Raw genomic sequence first — 15,426 nt, forward strand, 5'->3', positions numbered from 1 at the left:
GAGGCATAAGAATGTAAATCACAATAATAACTGATTATGCTGCAATTGGGATGATCTGTCCAGTTTTGGGTGCCAAATTTGTGGAAGAATGGGAAATCCACAGAAAAGGATATGGCAAAAGCATACTACAATAATGTCAGTTATGAGGGTGCACCAAAGGAACATGAAATGTGACAAATAGGCTTAGAATTGAGGAATGTTACGAAGGTCCTTTTCTTGGGCAACCGATTATGGTATTTGAATGCTTTTCACAAAAGAGTTACAGGAATATAAACAAGAAAAAATAAAAATTAGATTAAGGGAAAGAGATTAGGACTAAATACATGGCTTTTTTCAGAAACCCAGCAAAAGAACTTTGGGCCATATGGCTGCATGTGCTGCCAAATTATTTGTTTAAATAGTTGAATAATTTTTAGTCCACTTCTACTGCCAGTATGTCTGTGAAGGTACGAGTGAATTGAGTGAGAGCTCTAGGAGAATCTGCTTAACTGAAGAACTCCAAAAGGTCAAAACTATGATGAGAACCGTCGATCTGAGAGATGGTGTTGTACCGTGTGGTGAACCATATTATTCCTATTTTGCGGTGCTTTAATGTTGTCGAAAAGGAGAAAGCTTTGAATGAAAAACCTACAAGTTGTACTATTGTTGAATTTTCTTGAAATGTTGCATATCCTTACTTTAGCTACCTTAACGGTTTTTTAAAAAAAAACTCTTCCACTGTTTCTCCACAGGCACATTGTGAATCTGGATTATGCAGCCAACCTTAAGAGGCGTGAATGTTTTCTTACAGATGATGTTGTATTTAGGACATGGAATCTCACCATCTTGTCATTCAGACTTGCCTACAAATCTTACCTTTTCTCCCCCCTTCCTCACAGAGTAATGGATCTGTGGAACAGACTCCTGGCAAAAGCAGTTAATGGTATCGAACTCCGTCAGAAAAAAAATGCTGGATAAGTATCTGGCTAGGAATGCGATAAAAGATTAGTTAGGTGCAGACAGAGATCATCAAATGCTCCATGGAAACAATGGTTCCTGTGCCGCTGGGACCGTGAAACTGTCATCTGCGGAGAGCATCTGGCCAGGTTTGAGTCACTCTGGATAGATATTGTGGAAGCATGTTCAACCTTCTTGGGACAGGGAGAAACTTTGCAGAACTTTCCCTCAGGTCATTGAATAAAAGCCCATGGTAGGGCAGATTGTACACTGTCTGTGGATGGAACAAGCTTGATGGATTGAATGGCCCTTTTCTCGTTCCATGCTTTGTGTTAACAGCTGTGACCTGCCTTGTGCAACATGTTTGTTTGGGTGCAGAAGGTGACTGCTTCCTAATTGTTCACTGTGTCCTTCAGGTAGCCAGATGCCATGCCTGCAAACGTCAGGGCAAGCTTCTGGAAACGGTACACTGGCGCGGGGAAATTAAACACTTCTGCAACCAGCAGTGCCTCTTGCGCTTCTACAGTCAGCAAAACCAACCCAATCTAGCGACGCAGAAGGGACCTGAAAGTCTACTCAACAGTAAGTGGGTAGAGAAAGTCGCATGTTGTAGGCAGTGGACGTGATACACTAGTACAGCAAATGGCATCAGTGTATCAACTAGTGCATTGCTATAGTTATTGATCTATTAGCTATTAGTAACCATTGAGATGTGACCACTTAGCCATTCTTAGCTGATGTTTGCAAGTTCTAATCTTTGCTTTATCAGCTGTTATCTGTGCATCTCTGTAAACTTGCAGTATATGTGTCATTGTAGGTCATTCTTCATTTACTTGGCATAATCATGTAGTAGTTATTTAGGGCTTTGCTGTCCCATGTGTTCAGTATTGGATACTAGATGAAAGCACCTCCTATATCAAATAAATTGAGAGATTAACGTGGTGATAAATGTGTCTTTTGAGGAAGAAACATGCGCAAGAATGATTTCAGCCAGTAAGATAATTTTACTCTTTATATAAATACTTTAGATAAAGCAAAAGTTGGAAGTAGTTTTTGAAGTGTCGGTCCTCCCAGGCTTTTTACATTTAGAATTACATTTTCGCATGTATTTGCTCATCATTACATTTTCTTATTCTGTGGAAGAGGTAGCATGACTGCCATGAATTTCCAAAAAAATTTGAATTCTCTCTGTGATAAAAATTGCCATGTGCTGTTTACACATCTGCTTGTAAGAAGTTTTCCCTGTCAAGAAGGTTTTTCCCTTCCTTTTATTACCTGGTTGCATTCATTGATTGGAGAACGTTAAACTTATTGATAAACTGTATCATCTTGACTCCTGACTGGTGCTTGCCTCCACTTTCTCCTCAAGATAAAGTGAATCTTTTCTTGGTCCTGTCCTACAGCAGTATTGCCAGACTGACAACTGAATACCTTGTGCTGAAATGGATGTGCAGTTGTTGATACTGTTATTGTCTTACAGTCCTTGTTATATTAAAGTAAATCAACGTTTAGTGTTTTGCATACAGACAACTTTTCATGTCATGTGAATCTTGTGTGATCTTAGTATGGTGGAAGAATGAACTTTTATGTTTGGAGACCTTCCATGTCCTTAAGATTTCCTAAAGTATCTCATAGTCAAGGAATTCCTTCTGGGAAATGTAGCTTATTATCCTATATCAAGCAATTTGACTACAACACAGTCTCACACCTCAAAGAATAACAATACATTTGATTTTGTTTTTGACTCTGCTGGTTACGGTTTGTTTTTGACTGGTAAAGTGGGAAATTTAGCCCGTTCAAAATGAACTTTAAATGATTAGGCAAAGTAAGCAAACCTCCATCTGTTGTTTTATTCAAAACCCAATATCTTTAATGCAATATTTCTTCACTGGATGTGTCAATATTGATTATGCACTGTCATTCTAAGGCGGAGTTTGAGCTTGATTTTCCAGCTTTGATGTGAGAACAGACTCTAAGTTCTAGCAGGCATTTGATGAGTTGCAGCATCAAAGATTAGTGTGGAAAATAAAAGTTCAACGCAGAGGTAACTCATTGACATGCATTGAAGATTGTCTGACTGGCAGGAAACAAGTGTATACATACCTTTATCTGATTGGAGGGATGTGACATGGAGTCTTGCAGAGGTCTGGGCTGGGATCTCAACTTCTTACAATTTAGATGATGGGGATGAAGATCTAGTAGCTCAAGTCATGGATGACACAAAGGCAGATAGGAAGTGAAGAAGACATAAGGAAGCTGCAAGCAAGTTGAGTGAGTGGGCAAAAATCTGTTCAGTTCCCAGTATAATGTGGAAAAGTGTGAAATTATTCACTTTGGCAGGAAGTATGAAAACAATATTATTTGAATGGAGAATGATTGCAGAATTCTGAAATGGAGAAGGATTGAGGTGTTCTTATGTATGAGTCACAAAAATGTAATTTGCAGGTACAGCAAGTAATGAAAAAGGCTAATAAGATGCTATCTTGTTTAACAAGAGGTATTAAAGATAAGGATATTACGTCTCAGTTGTACAAGGTATTGGTGAGATCACATCTTGAAGAATGTGTGCAGTTTTGGTCTGCTTATTTGAGGAACAATGTAAACGAGTTGGATGCAGTTCAGGACATCTAAATTGATAACTGGAATGCATACTCTTAAGAGAGAGGTTGGATAGACTTGGCTTTTTTCCCATTGGAGTTTAGAAGAGTGAGGGGTTATTTGATCAAAGACCATGAAGGTCTTCACACGGTGAACATGGAAAAGATGTTGGGTCAGTACAGAACTTGAGATACTGTTTTAAAATTAGAGGTCACCCTTTTAGGGCATAACTGAAGAAGGTTGTGTGACTGTGGCACTCTGTCTGAAGGTTATTGAGTACTTCTAAGACACACGAAGAAAGATTCTTGTTAGCTGTGATATCAGATATTATTGTAGGTAGATGGGAATGTGAAATTTGAATCAACAGATCAGCCAAGATTTTGAGTGTTGGAGGAGGCTTAAGGGGCTGAATGATCTACTTTTGCTCCTATTTAGATTATATTATATTACCACTGAGCCAACGTGATACTTCTCATGTGTTGGTAGTTTGTGTTTCTTCACTACACTTCATAACCTCCAAATTTGCAATGAGTTACTAATGTACAAAAGATTTTTGTGCTTGCCTTAGATTAAGCAGTTTAATCTCAAATTAAACTATCTGCTAAAATAATGAAATGAGACATTTTCTGCTTTTACAATGTGTTAATTTTATTGCGCTGTAGATTACTTTAAATTTTAATGGGTGTTAGTGATTCACGCTTGCAGTTCTTAAAATGAAGAAATTTTCATCAAGTGTGTACACAGTTGCAAGTTCCACTTGCACAGATGTCCTTGCACTAACACAAGTAGACAGCTTTTGAAAAGATGCAGCTATTAATGTAAACACCTTCTTCTGGGCAGATCTTAGTGTTGTTTAAAACATTTAGTTCACTGGTTTTGTAATACTTCCAAACAATCTTCTAAGGTTTACCCTGGTTTACTAATCTACTCTGCTGAGGTTGCAGACCCTGGTGTATAATTCCACGGGTAACGTTTAAGTAATGTGAAAATTGGTGAGATTTCTGACTGTAGGACGTATAATAATATCAGACTCTTGCCTAAATTATCCACTGGTCCTCACTATAAACATTTCATACAGGATCTGCTAGATTATGGACTGGCATATTGGAATATTGGCTGTGTTTCTACTTCATCTTTTGCTTTGTCCGAAAGCTAAAAATCGAACCTCGTACCTTCACTTCTCTCCTGACTCCAATTGCAATGACTCATGGCTAGTATGCACTATCTTGTACTGATAAAAATATTGAGTTCTTCATCTCTTAGCAGTCTTTGCAGTTGAATGAGTGCTGAATAAGTATTCTATAATGCTGTATGTATGCATGTGTAGCAATAAAAGAAAATTATGTTTGAAATAACTTGATCTAAGATATGAACCTTTGAGATATAAACCTTCCATCAGAATCTTTTTAATGAAAAATTCATAGGATGTTTGCATATACTTAGTCTTTTCAAATGCTGATCAATATGCATTGAACAGTTTTATTTTTTTCTATTATGTGTTTCATTATAGTAATATTAGAGGCAAGGTTATAGATAGTTGGACATGAGTGGGAAAGTATTCATTTGTTCCAACGGTTCAGATGGTCACTTCATCTGAATCTTGAAACAAACAAAAGCAATCTTGTTAAAAAGATTTTTGAAAGTAATCTTTTTGAAAAATAAAATGTAGGTTTGAAATTATTCTGAGCTAAGATAGGTACTAACATCAGCCTTGAACAGCAATACAGATGAGTTAAAGTTAATTCATTATTATGGCTTTGCATATGTCAGTAAGTGTAACCCTGATATCAGGGGAGTAAAGCATGGTTTTTATGTATGTTTTTATGTACTATCCATGTAGAAAACCAACCAGCACTATCTTGGGTTTACTTTCCAAAGTTGGACACCATTTTGAGCTGTTAAAGCTCTAGGGTGAAGTATTAATGATTATACATATGGCACTGATAGTTGTAATGGGAACAACTTAAGAAGATGTTTATGACCCCAAATTCAATGAATGTATTGTACAATAAAGTTCTCTAATGAAGTGAGAACATTGTTTACAAGGCCAGCACATTTTGCCCATTTATAATTACCCTTAAGGAGCCACACTTTGAATTGCTGCAATCTATAAGGTACACCTACAATGCTGTTGACCCAGTGACAATCAAGGATTGCTACTGTTTTCAAATCAGGATGATATGCGGCTTGTAGGGGAACTTGTAGGAGTTCCTAAATATGAGTTCCTAAATATCTGCTTTGAGATGTAGCAGTCAGGATTTGGAAGGCGCTGTTATAAGAATTTTGACAAGTTGCGGCAGTGCATCTTATACACAGTACAGTATTCTGCTTTGGTGAAGGGAGTGAATGTTTAAGCTGCTCAATGGTTTCCAGTCAAGCAGGTTGACTTGTCGTGGATCAAGATGTTGGAACTTCATTAATCCAACAAGTGGAGAGCATTGCACGATGCTCCTAACATTGTTCCTTGTAGATGATAGATTTTGCAGGATTCCAAAACTGTGATCTGCCTGTGTAGCCATTATAGATATTGCTCATATTATAGATTTTTTTTTTAACCAACCTGTTCAGACCTGTTATAATGTGTCAGGAAGAAGTGAGTCATGTACCCCAATCTTCTGTCCCACTGGTAGGGACACTACCATTGCGCTGCAAGAACCCTTGAGCCATAGTATTATGACAAGTCCAGTTATGTTCCTGGTCAACTGGAGTTCTCATAAAATGTACATGCAATTAGTTATACAGTTGGTAAGATCTATATTTGAAGACAGTAATTAGTTATCTACTGCCTTCAAATTACTGCCTTCAAATATAGATCTTATCAACTGTGTAACTAATTGTATATACATTTTTAATATTAAAAGCCTATGTTACAATCTAGATTTGGGGCAGAATTTTACCGACCTCTGCCAGCATGATTGCCAACGGGGAGTGGTATACAATTCCTTGGATGCCTTCCCACTGCCTGACCATCTCTACTCTTCATACATTGCATGTTTTTATTTATCAATGTTTCATTTGTGTTGTTGCTGCTAACCTCAAGTTGTAGACAAAGCTCTTAAGCTGCTCTATACCATTTCTTTGCTTGGACAATTACAGTCAGGCGGTATTTATAGAGCATTGGGAGTGATTGCAAATCATCCTGAAGGACAGACAAGATATTAAATGGGGTCAGAGGGGAGGGAAATCTTTACAATGCTGTGCAAATATTGTCAAATAACTAAATAGGGTAACATCTTAAAATGGGACAAAGAAATATGCTTATTTGACTTTTGCGTGTACTATTCATGAATTTCTGAAAGATTGACTTGAGTACTAAATCAAATTTTCACCTAATTCTGTCTCATAATTTGTTTTTGTTTTAAGAATTACATTTTTTTATTTTAGCTTTTGGTCAGTAAACCAAACCCCACCATACCATTCTTGGACTCCCAATGTTGGACTTGATGAAAGGTTTGCAGTCATACCTCTAGGCCACCCAATACAGAAAGGAGGTTGATGTGTTGCACAGTTTTCTGCTGCCGGTTTTCTTTATAACTAGATTTATCTTAACAAATTGTTGTTACACAAGAATTACCGATACTGCAGTATATCGTCCCGTATCCTGCATGCATCCATTCACAATATTGAACATCTCACCCCCATTCTGATGACTTTTAGCTGTGCACAAGTTTGAAGTGGATGTAAGGTTTTGGTTAAATGTGTTTTGATTTATTTGTGTTTCCAGTCTGTACAAGTAGTAGATTAGTTTATTTTGTTGTGGTGTTCAGGTGAAGGATGGTCTTTGCATGCAATGTGTGTAATGAGTTGTAATGGCATCACTTAGTTCCAATTTTAATCTTGTTCCAGTTGATTCTTTTAGACCTCCGTTTATAGCCATCTTGGCTTAAATTGTCATTTTAATGGGTGAGCTCCTAACTGAGATGTACTTGGTTGGACTGCTCCAGATTCATTTTCTCTCTTTCAGGTGGCATATGAATATATCCTTTAAGTCCCATAGGTTTGAGCTGTCCTCAAATCCAAATCCTTGGTATCAGTTTGCACCTCAATGTCCCTTTTCGAACTTTCCATTCAACTGCCAGCTTTTCAAAAATATTTAACTGTTTTGTTTAGTTATGTATGAAAAAGTCTCAAACACACATGTATGAGAAGTAATTGGCATGTTTGTTTTGTCCCAGCAACTGTTTGGTAGTACGTCGTGCAAATGTTGCACGACTTGCGCAAACTAGTGCAAGTACAGAGATGTGCAGTAGTGACCTCAAATTGTTTCCACATTATTGTGTGGATGATTTTTGAACAAAAAACTTGCTGAAGTTTTGTAAACATGCACACCCACAGATGTGCGCACTCTCTCAAAACGTGCACAGTCACAAACATCGGCTCAGTTTGTTTCAAACAATCTGTGTCTTTTGTTTGCAGATGAGGCGCAGGAGTCTAAGAATGCGACGTCTCCGACTCCCTCTCCGACTCCCTCTCCCACGCAGTTTGAAGTAAGTAAAGTTTTTTGTTTTGAATGATCTTCCACCTACCACAGGAGTGGATTGAAGTGTTTTTTTTTAACCATTTTAACTCCACATTCAGTGTGCTTCCTCCCATGCTCTGGGTGCTAACTGAAAAGTTGAGAGATTGAACCCTGAATGTCTAAGGTAAGTGCATCCATATTCCACTCATAATTTTTAAAGCAATAGTTCCCACATTATAGAAAAAGTTACCATGGAAATTGGATGCACTTTATACATTTCAGGCAAATTGAACATGTCATCAAAGGTCAGAAAATCACAACTTTATAATTTCTAAATCACCTAAGTCTTAATCCTTTATTTTTGTTTTGCTTTGTGTTACTCTGCAGACTGAAATTTTATTTCTGGTTTTGTATAATGGATACATAATCTTATTGGATACGAACAAATGTAAGAAAGCATTGAACAGGAAAAGGCTATATGGCTTATCAAGCTTACTTCCTCCACAGACTGTGTACAATCTGTCCTCTGATGGATTCCATGCCACCGTTGAAATGAGGGAAAGTTCTGCAAAATATCATATGGTCTCCAATAATAGTTGAACAAAACACAATTTCTACCTTGTATTTGTATTAGTCGTTCATAAGTAGTCAGCTGCCCTTCACAGTTCCAGCACTGCAAGAAACACTCTGTTCCATGGAGCATTTGATTTATCTTTGTGCTTATCCTACCTTCAAATCCATTATTAACCATTTATTTTATATAACTTTTATTTATTAAGGAGTTAATCAGCAAAGCATTGGTAAAAAGCAGTGTGAATGCTGAATATCTGAAATAAAAACAAAAAAATTGCTGGAAACGTACAGCAGGCCATTCAACATCTGAAAGAGAAAAATAGGTAAAGTTTCAGATTTGACTCTTCATCAGAACTGTGTATTTAAGCATATTTTGTTGGTATTTCAGTTTGTAAAGCATTAACTGCTTTTATTGGGAGTCTCTTGCACATGGGCATTAGGGTTGGGGACGTTAACACTGAAGATCTTAGACTGTCAGACTGTTTAAAATCAAATCTTTTAATTGAATGGAAGATAATTCTGAAGATACATACAAATATGGATAGGTGCATAAATTCAGTGTTCCTTCCTTTCCTGCACTTGTTCTTGGTTTATATTGAGTCCTTTTTGAAAACAACATTCCTTCAAACCTTTTGATTTGACAGCTTCTTGTGGAAATGATAAACTGGAGTGGTAACAGTTGGGGAAGTGAGTTTCTGGTCTTCCTCTGCCTAGTTTGTCAAATGGGATGATAGATTACAGGGCTAATGGAAATGATTGAAGCAGGATTTTTGGTGGGTTTGAAATCATTTCTATTATAGAGATTAAATTAGAAAAGGGGAGAAGTCCAATAACTACTCCATATTTCAATTGTATCGCTGGACGAAGACTATAGGTGAAGTATAAGCATGCCCCAACTATACAAAATAGACCACTTTTCAGCGCATATCAACTGTAAAATTATCATTCACGTTTAGCCCCAAAGCAGAAATAATACTTGGGTGGCTGGGCCAGAAACAAAATACATACCTTTTATTGCAGAGCTTTGAAATTGTGTATTTATAAGTTCAAGTAATAACCAGTGCCTATTTTATTGTTATTAAAGGATAGATTGCATTCTCGAATGAGATTCAGAATTTCAATACATTGTTTTCAGTGACTTTGTGATCTTGTTCATCTAGCCTTCAGTGACATTTCATTTTTTCTTTTGAAGACATTCCACTCTCCAGTGTGCTGCTCCCCTTCATAAGCCCTGTATTATCCCTGCTGACCCATCCTGAAGTTCAGTCTTGAGTGAAAGTAGTACTGTATCTCACCCAGTGACCATTCATCACGTGTCAGCTTGGACAGCGTATGTGAGGGGGCAGCAAAATTCCTGTTTGATTCTGTTGACTCTTCTTATGACCCTTCCACTAAACTCTTGAGCAGGCATCACTGGATAGCAATTCGAAACAGAACCATGGCTGAGGTTGGCTGACTCAACAGAAAAAGAATTCAGTTTGGAAACTTGGTTGTCTCCATGATGCAGTCTCACATCCAATCCACTCTGGCTAATTTTTTATTTTTCAAAATTCATTATTCCAGAAATGCGATAACTCTCCTGTATATTTCTAATTTTAAAATGTTCCTTATTAGGCATCTGTACAGACTCGGTCATCGAAACAACAACCGCCACCTCCACCACCGCCACCACCGTCACCACCATCTCCACCTCCTGTGACACTGAAGAATAAGGCTGTACTGTGTAAACCCTTGACTCAGAATAAGGGCATCTCCTGTAAACCTGAAATGAAGTCCAAAGGATGTCAAACAGGTAAATGATCAGAATGAAGGGAAATTGTTGTTACTCATGATAATAAAGCCAATTGAATTAATTTGCTGTATATTTGTTGAATTCCTTTAAAAGCATTTCAAAGAAACATTAGCTTTTAATTGGTCAGGTGCTGGCAGGTGGGACTAGATTGCGTTGGGATATCTTTCTGCATGGATGAGTTCGACTGAAGGGTCTGTTTCCGTGCTGTGCGTCTTTATGACTCTAATTATCTCTTAAATTTTTGGGTCAGTGAAGTTTGATGTGAGGAAACCAATATCTCCATGAGACTAAGTTGAACTCAGCAGGTTAGTTTTATTTTAAAATTTGATGGTGATTGATACCTGGAAGTATATAATCTGGTTCTTCCTTTTGTTATGGCCTGTACTTTTGCTCTCTTAAAGTCCAAGAAGTATAATTTTGAGCATATCTGCACTGAGTATCCATCATCAAATCTGCCAGGACCACATCAAGAGTACAATAGTATATTTGTCATGTCTAAGTGACATGACAATAACCAGAGAATGAGTTCAGATCCTGCAGATGCAACTTCAGCATTTGAATTCAGTGTCAAACAAATTTTAAAATAAGCAGGGATCAGTATGAGTCATCATGAAACTCTCATTTGTCTTAAAAACACCAGTTCATTAATAAACCTCAAGGAGAAAGGAATCCACTATCTTCATTTTGTCTGGAGCTATTTTTGACTCCTGTCCAACACGGTTAATGTTCAAAGCCCTATAAAGTGGTCTGATAAGTCATATGGAGGGGTACTTATGGATGGAAGAGTGCTTGTTGGTGTTTTGTCCAAGATTTTGCTGTTTTAGGTTAACATCCTATTTGCTTCAGTTATTTTTAAGAACCAGCCTATTAAGAAGATCAAAGAATTCTCTGTGCCTTTTAGCAATGTTCCTTCATAATAAATTATATCTTAATCAGCTGCTCATTTGTTGCATTTCTAAATTATTATATTTGCTGTGCACAAATGGCTACTATGGTTTCTATTTACTGGTCTTCAGAAAATGATTTTTTGTAGTGTGTTCTGATTTTTTTATTCCCTGGCAGACTGATCAGATGTTCTGTAAGCCCAAGTAATTATTTTGCCTTTTGTATAGCTTTTGTGCTGGAGTCAGCATCATGAAGATGTACAGCACAGAAACAGACCCTTTGGACCAATTCATCTGTGCCCTCCAGATATCCAACCTAATCTGGTCCCATTTGTCAGCATTTGACCCATATCCCTCTGAACTCTTGCTATTCATATACCCATCCAGTCGCTTTTAAAAGTTATCATTGTACCAGCCTCCACCATATCCTCTGGTAGCTCATTCAATGCATGCACTACCCTTTGCTTAAAAAAGTTGTCCCTTAGGTTCCTTTTTAAATTTTACAACTTTCACCCAAAATCTATGTCGTCTAGGTGTGGACTCTCCTCCTCCCCCCCCCCCCCCCCCCCCCCCCCCCCCCCCCCCCCCACCAATTCCCCACCCAGGGAAAAGGCCTTGTCTATTAACCCTTTCTCTGTCACCATGATTTTATAAACCTCTATAAGGTCCCCCCCCCCCCCCCCCCCAAGCCTCCGATGCTCCAGCGAAAACAGCCCCAGCTTGTTCAGCCTTTCCCTGTTTTTCAAATCCTCCAACCCTGGCACCATCCTTGTAAATCTTTTCTGAACCCTTTCAAGTTTCACAACATCCTTCCAATAGGAGGGAAACCAGACTTGCACACAATATTCCAAAAGTGGTCGAACCAATGTTCTCTACAGCTACAACATGACCTCCCAACTCCTTTACTCAATGTTCTGACCAATAAAGGAAAGCATACCAAACGCTGCCTTCGCTAACCTATCTGCCTGCAATCCCCTTTTAAGGAACTGTGAATCTGCACACCAAGGTTTCTTTGTTGAACAACATTCCCCAGGACCTTACCATTAACTGTATAAGTCCTGCTGTGATTTTCCTTTCCAAAATGCACACCTTACATTTATGTAAATTAAACTCCACCTGCCACTTCTCAGCCCATTTGGTCCATCTGATCATCCCTGATGTTGGATTTGCTATTGCTTCACCCCACCTCACCTTTAAATCTGGTGTTCATGTTTTGATAGCTGAGTGGGTAGTCTAGTGAGAAAAGTCTGTGCAAAGAAGGGGCAAGTGTGCTTTTTTGCTTTGTTCCCTAAAATTTCTCCTCATCTTCCCATTCCTTCCTGACATTACTAACCTGTTACTAAGTTATGGTTTTAGATGTCGGATGCTTTCCTGTAATTCTCAAAAGTTGCTGCTTTTTGCTCACAAATCATGCATAACCATTCTTTAGCAGGGACCAATATATGGTGATCAGATGCTTTTTTGCAGCATCAAATGCATTATACAAACACATTCGGTTATTGGAAGCAATGGTTTTGAAGTTATTGAAGAGGCAGTTAGGGTGCTTTAATTGTGGTGATCTGGAATTGATGGCAGATGTCATAGGTCATCTTTATTTGTCTTTATAATTGAAAAGAAAAGGTATGTCACCTGATCAACCATCTTCCTTTTTCAGTATGCTTTCACATGCTTTTCCTTCCCTCTTCATCTTCACTTGGTTTAGAATCAAACCTCATCTGGCCATCAACTTTTAGATAATTGTTTTTTGCTTCAGTTTCTCCTTTTCTGGTCATCAGATCTTTTAAGAAGCTATTTCTATCACTTCACTGTTGGAGATTTTATTTTTATAATATTGACAGCTTCCAGCTCAGTACTCCACTTGATTTGTCAGAACTGTGATAAATCCCTTTTTAAATTATATTTTGAATATTGGAGAAATAGGTTTATAATTGTTGAGAGGGGGGCCAGGTTTGGATTGTACATGGCACTTGTACCTTTGTCTTAACTTTGGAAATAGTTTGAGACTTAAATTTTTTGCTACAAACTGTAATAAGTTGAACATTACATATCTGCAATAAGATTACAATATGTTAACCAATTTTTAAATTTGTCCCTTTTCTATTGCAGAGGAAGAATGGAAGCCACAACTGATTGTGGTACCCATCCCTGTGCCAGTCTTCATACCAGTGCCTTTGCATATGTATTGTCAAAACACACCAGTGCCTTTTTCTATGCCAATCCCGGTAAGTTTCATAGCTTTTGTAACTTGTCGTACAACGAGTCTGTGATATATATTATCAAAAGTGAATAATGCAAAGATTGCATTTTTAAGCTTGTAAAGTAGAACCATGCAAATTATGAAAAACAATTCAACTTCTATTGGTTCAACTTGTTCTAATGACTAATTTTTAATTTTACCTTTTTTTTTTGTCAATGGGTAAATATTTTTCAGTTGCTCAATTTATAAGTATTGGAAAGGAAGTGGAGACACTGCAGTGGATGGAATGCTGATGTTTATTTCACTTCCAGATTTCTCCTCTCTCTTAATTTCTTTCAAGTGTTGACTGTTCTCTCAAAGCCTCGTCAAGTTTCATTTTTCACCGGATAGACTCAACAGTAATGTATTGAGATAATCAGAATATAGGCAAAGGGTTACTGCTGTTAAAACCCATCCAGGGATTTTGGTGGAAAGTAAACATCCTTTTGAGGATTGGACCTGGCTTCTTTATGTTACTGCTTACGGTGGAATTACCTGCTGATCGAATCAGATCCGTGGTTCTGTTAGTTAGACTCCCATAGTTTCAACTGGTAGGTGATGTCAGCTTTTGTTAAATTCAGTCACAGATCATCATATTTTGAACGGTTTTAAAAATAAATTAAAACTGCTGTGACAACACCCATTCATAGACAAGTTCTGAGTGTTGAGAAAACATAATGTGAGAGTTTGAGACAGGGAATAAGAGGTTATTTTATGTAGTTTTGATAGAGGGAAGCAAAACTGGTTGTCAGTTAAGTATTTAGCTTCTGACAGGATTTTTAAGGGTTGGGGTGCAATGGGGTCTGTCTTGATTTTTGAAGAGACTGATGTTTCAGGAAATGAAGCTTGGTGGAGGCTTGGGGAAGCGTGATCTAGAGCCATCACGCTTAACATACAGAAGAATGAGATTTATGGATAAATCTAGGTGTTGGAAGCAGATTATTAGGAGAAATCAGGCAAAGCTGCAGTTTGTTGAAAACAGAAAATTATAGTTATTTTTAGTAAACCTGTTCAAATGCGTTATGACACACCTCTGAAACAAGTGGGGCCACTGCATCACAAGAAACTCTTTAAAAGGAGAATCATAAGCTTGGTGGATGTAGTAATGTGATTGAGTTTGTAGATGTGGAGGCTTGTTTGGAGGGTGTTGATGGGATTTACAGGAAGGAACAAAGGTCAAATTAAAATTTTACAAGCTTTGCATATATGTATAATGTGGGAAAATGTGAGGCTGTTCACATTGGTACAGAAAATAAAATGCAGACGAGTACTTAAATAGAAAATGACTACAGAATTCTTAGTCAGGGATCTAGAAGTTCTAGTGCATAAATGATAAAAGGCTAATAAGCAGGTACAACGTGCAAATAAGAAGCCATATAGGATTCTAGCTGCAGTGATTGTAGCGAGGTCAGTAAGGTGGCCCTCATAGAATGAGTTCCCTGATTTGGGCTGTTAACCTGGTCCAGTCAGGGAGCCAAGTCTGACTGACATAAACAGGAGTGTCGGAAGTTCTGTTCACTCCAAGCTGGCTGAGTGGAAAGACCAGTACTAAATACTATGATGTGTAAACAAAAGGTGACTTGGTGACAGGATACCAGCCTCTGTGGAGTTATTTCAGTGGATGACATGGGATTAATGATGTAACTGTACAAAAGCACCTACTAGCTGATGCTCAACTAGACTACAAATGGCACTGCAATTAGCTTTGTCACTCGAAAATGTGGCGAGTGGAGCAAATGAATTACAGAATATGCCGATTGAAGAGGATACCCTCACCAGGCCGACTGAGCTTATGGGACACCAGTTGAGTGAAGACAATTGCATAGCCTCACTCAAGACATATCCTGAACAGAGGGATTCTCGGTCAGCCCACAGCAAAACCCCAAAACAAAGTCAAGCTTCGACCAAATGGATAACATTTTCTTAAGGATCCAGGCCAGCAAGACAT

General features: G+C 38.0%; 1 protein-coding gene across 4 annotated transcripts in view; it reads left to right on the top strand.

Moving 5' to 3' along the window:
• Positions 1–15,426, top strand: part of LOC122557335 (zinc finger MYM-type protein 3-like) — a 152,119-nt gene that overhangs the window by 98,724 nt on the left and 37,969 nt on the right. For 2 of the 4 annotated variants that reach the window (XM_087991949.1, XM_087991948.1), the window contains exons 13-16: positions 1,353–1,518; positions 7,951–8,021; positions 10,181–10,358; positions 13,349–13,464. In XM_087991949.1, the coding sequence (XP_087848075.1) occupies positions 1,353–1,518; positions 7,951–8,021; positions 10,181–10,358; positions 13,349–13,464 (531 nt within the window). The remainder of the gene's footprint in view (positions 1–1,352; positions 1,519–7,950; positions 8,022–10,180; positions 10,359–13,348; positions 13,465–15,426) is intronic. The other 2 variants (XM_043704937.2, XM_043704936.2) reach the window with 2 other exon arrangements.

This window comes from Chiloscyllium plagiosum, unplaced genomic scaffold, assembly GCF_037043375.1.
Source record: "Chiloscyllium plagiosum isolate Xiang-an unplaced genomic scaffold, Cpla_swu_hap1 HiC_scaffold_11, whole genome shotgun sequence".
In the NCBI taxonomy this organism is placed as follows: Eukaryota; Metazoa; Chordata; class Chondrichthyes; order Orectolobiformes; family Hemiscylliidae; genus Chiloscyllium; species Chiloscyllium plagiosum.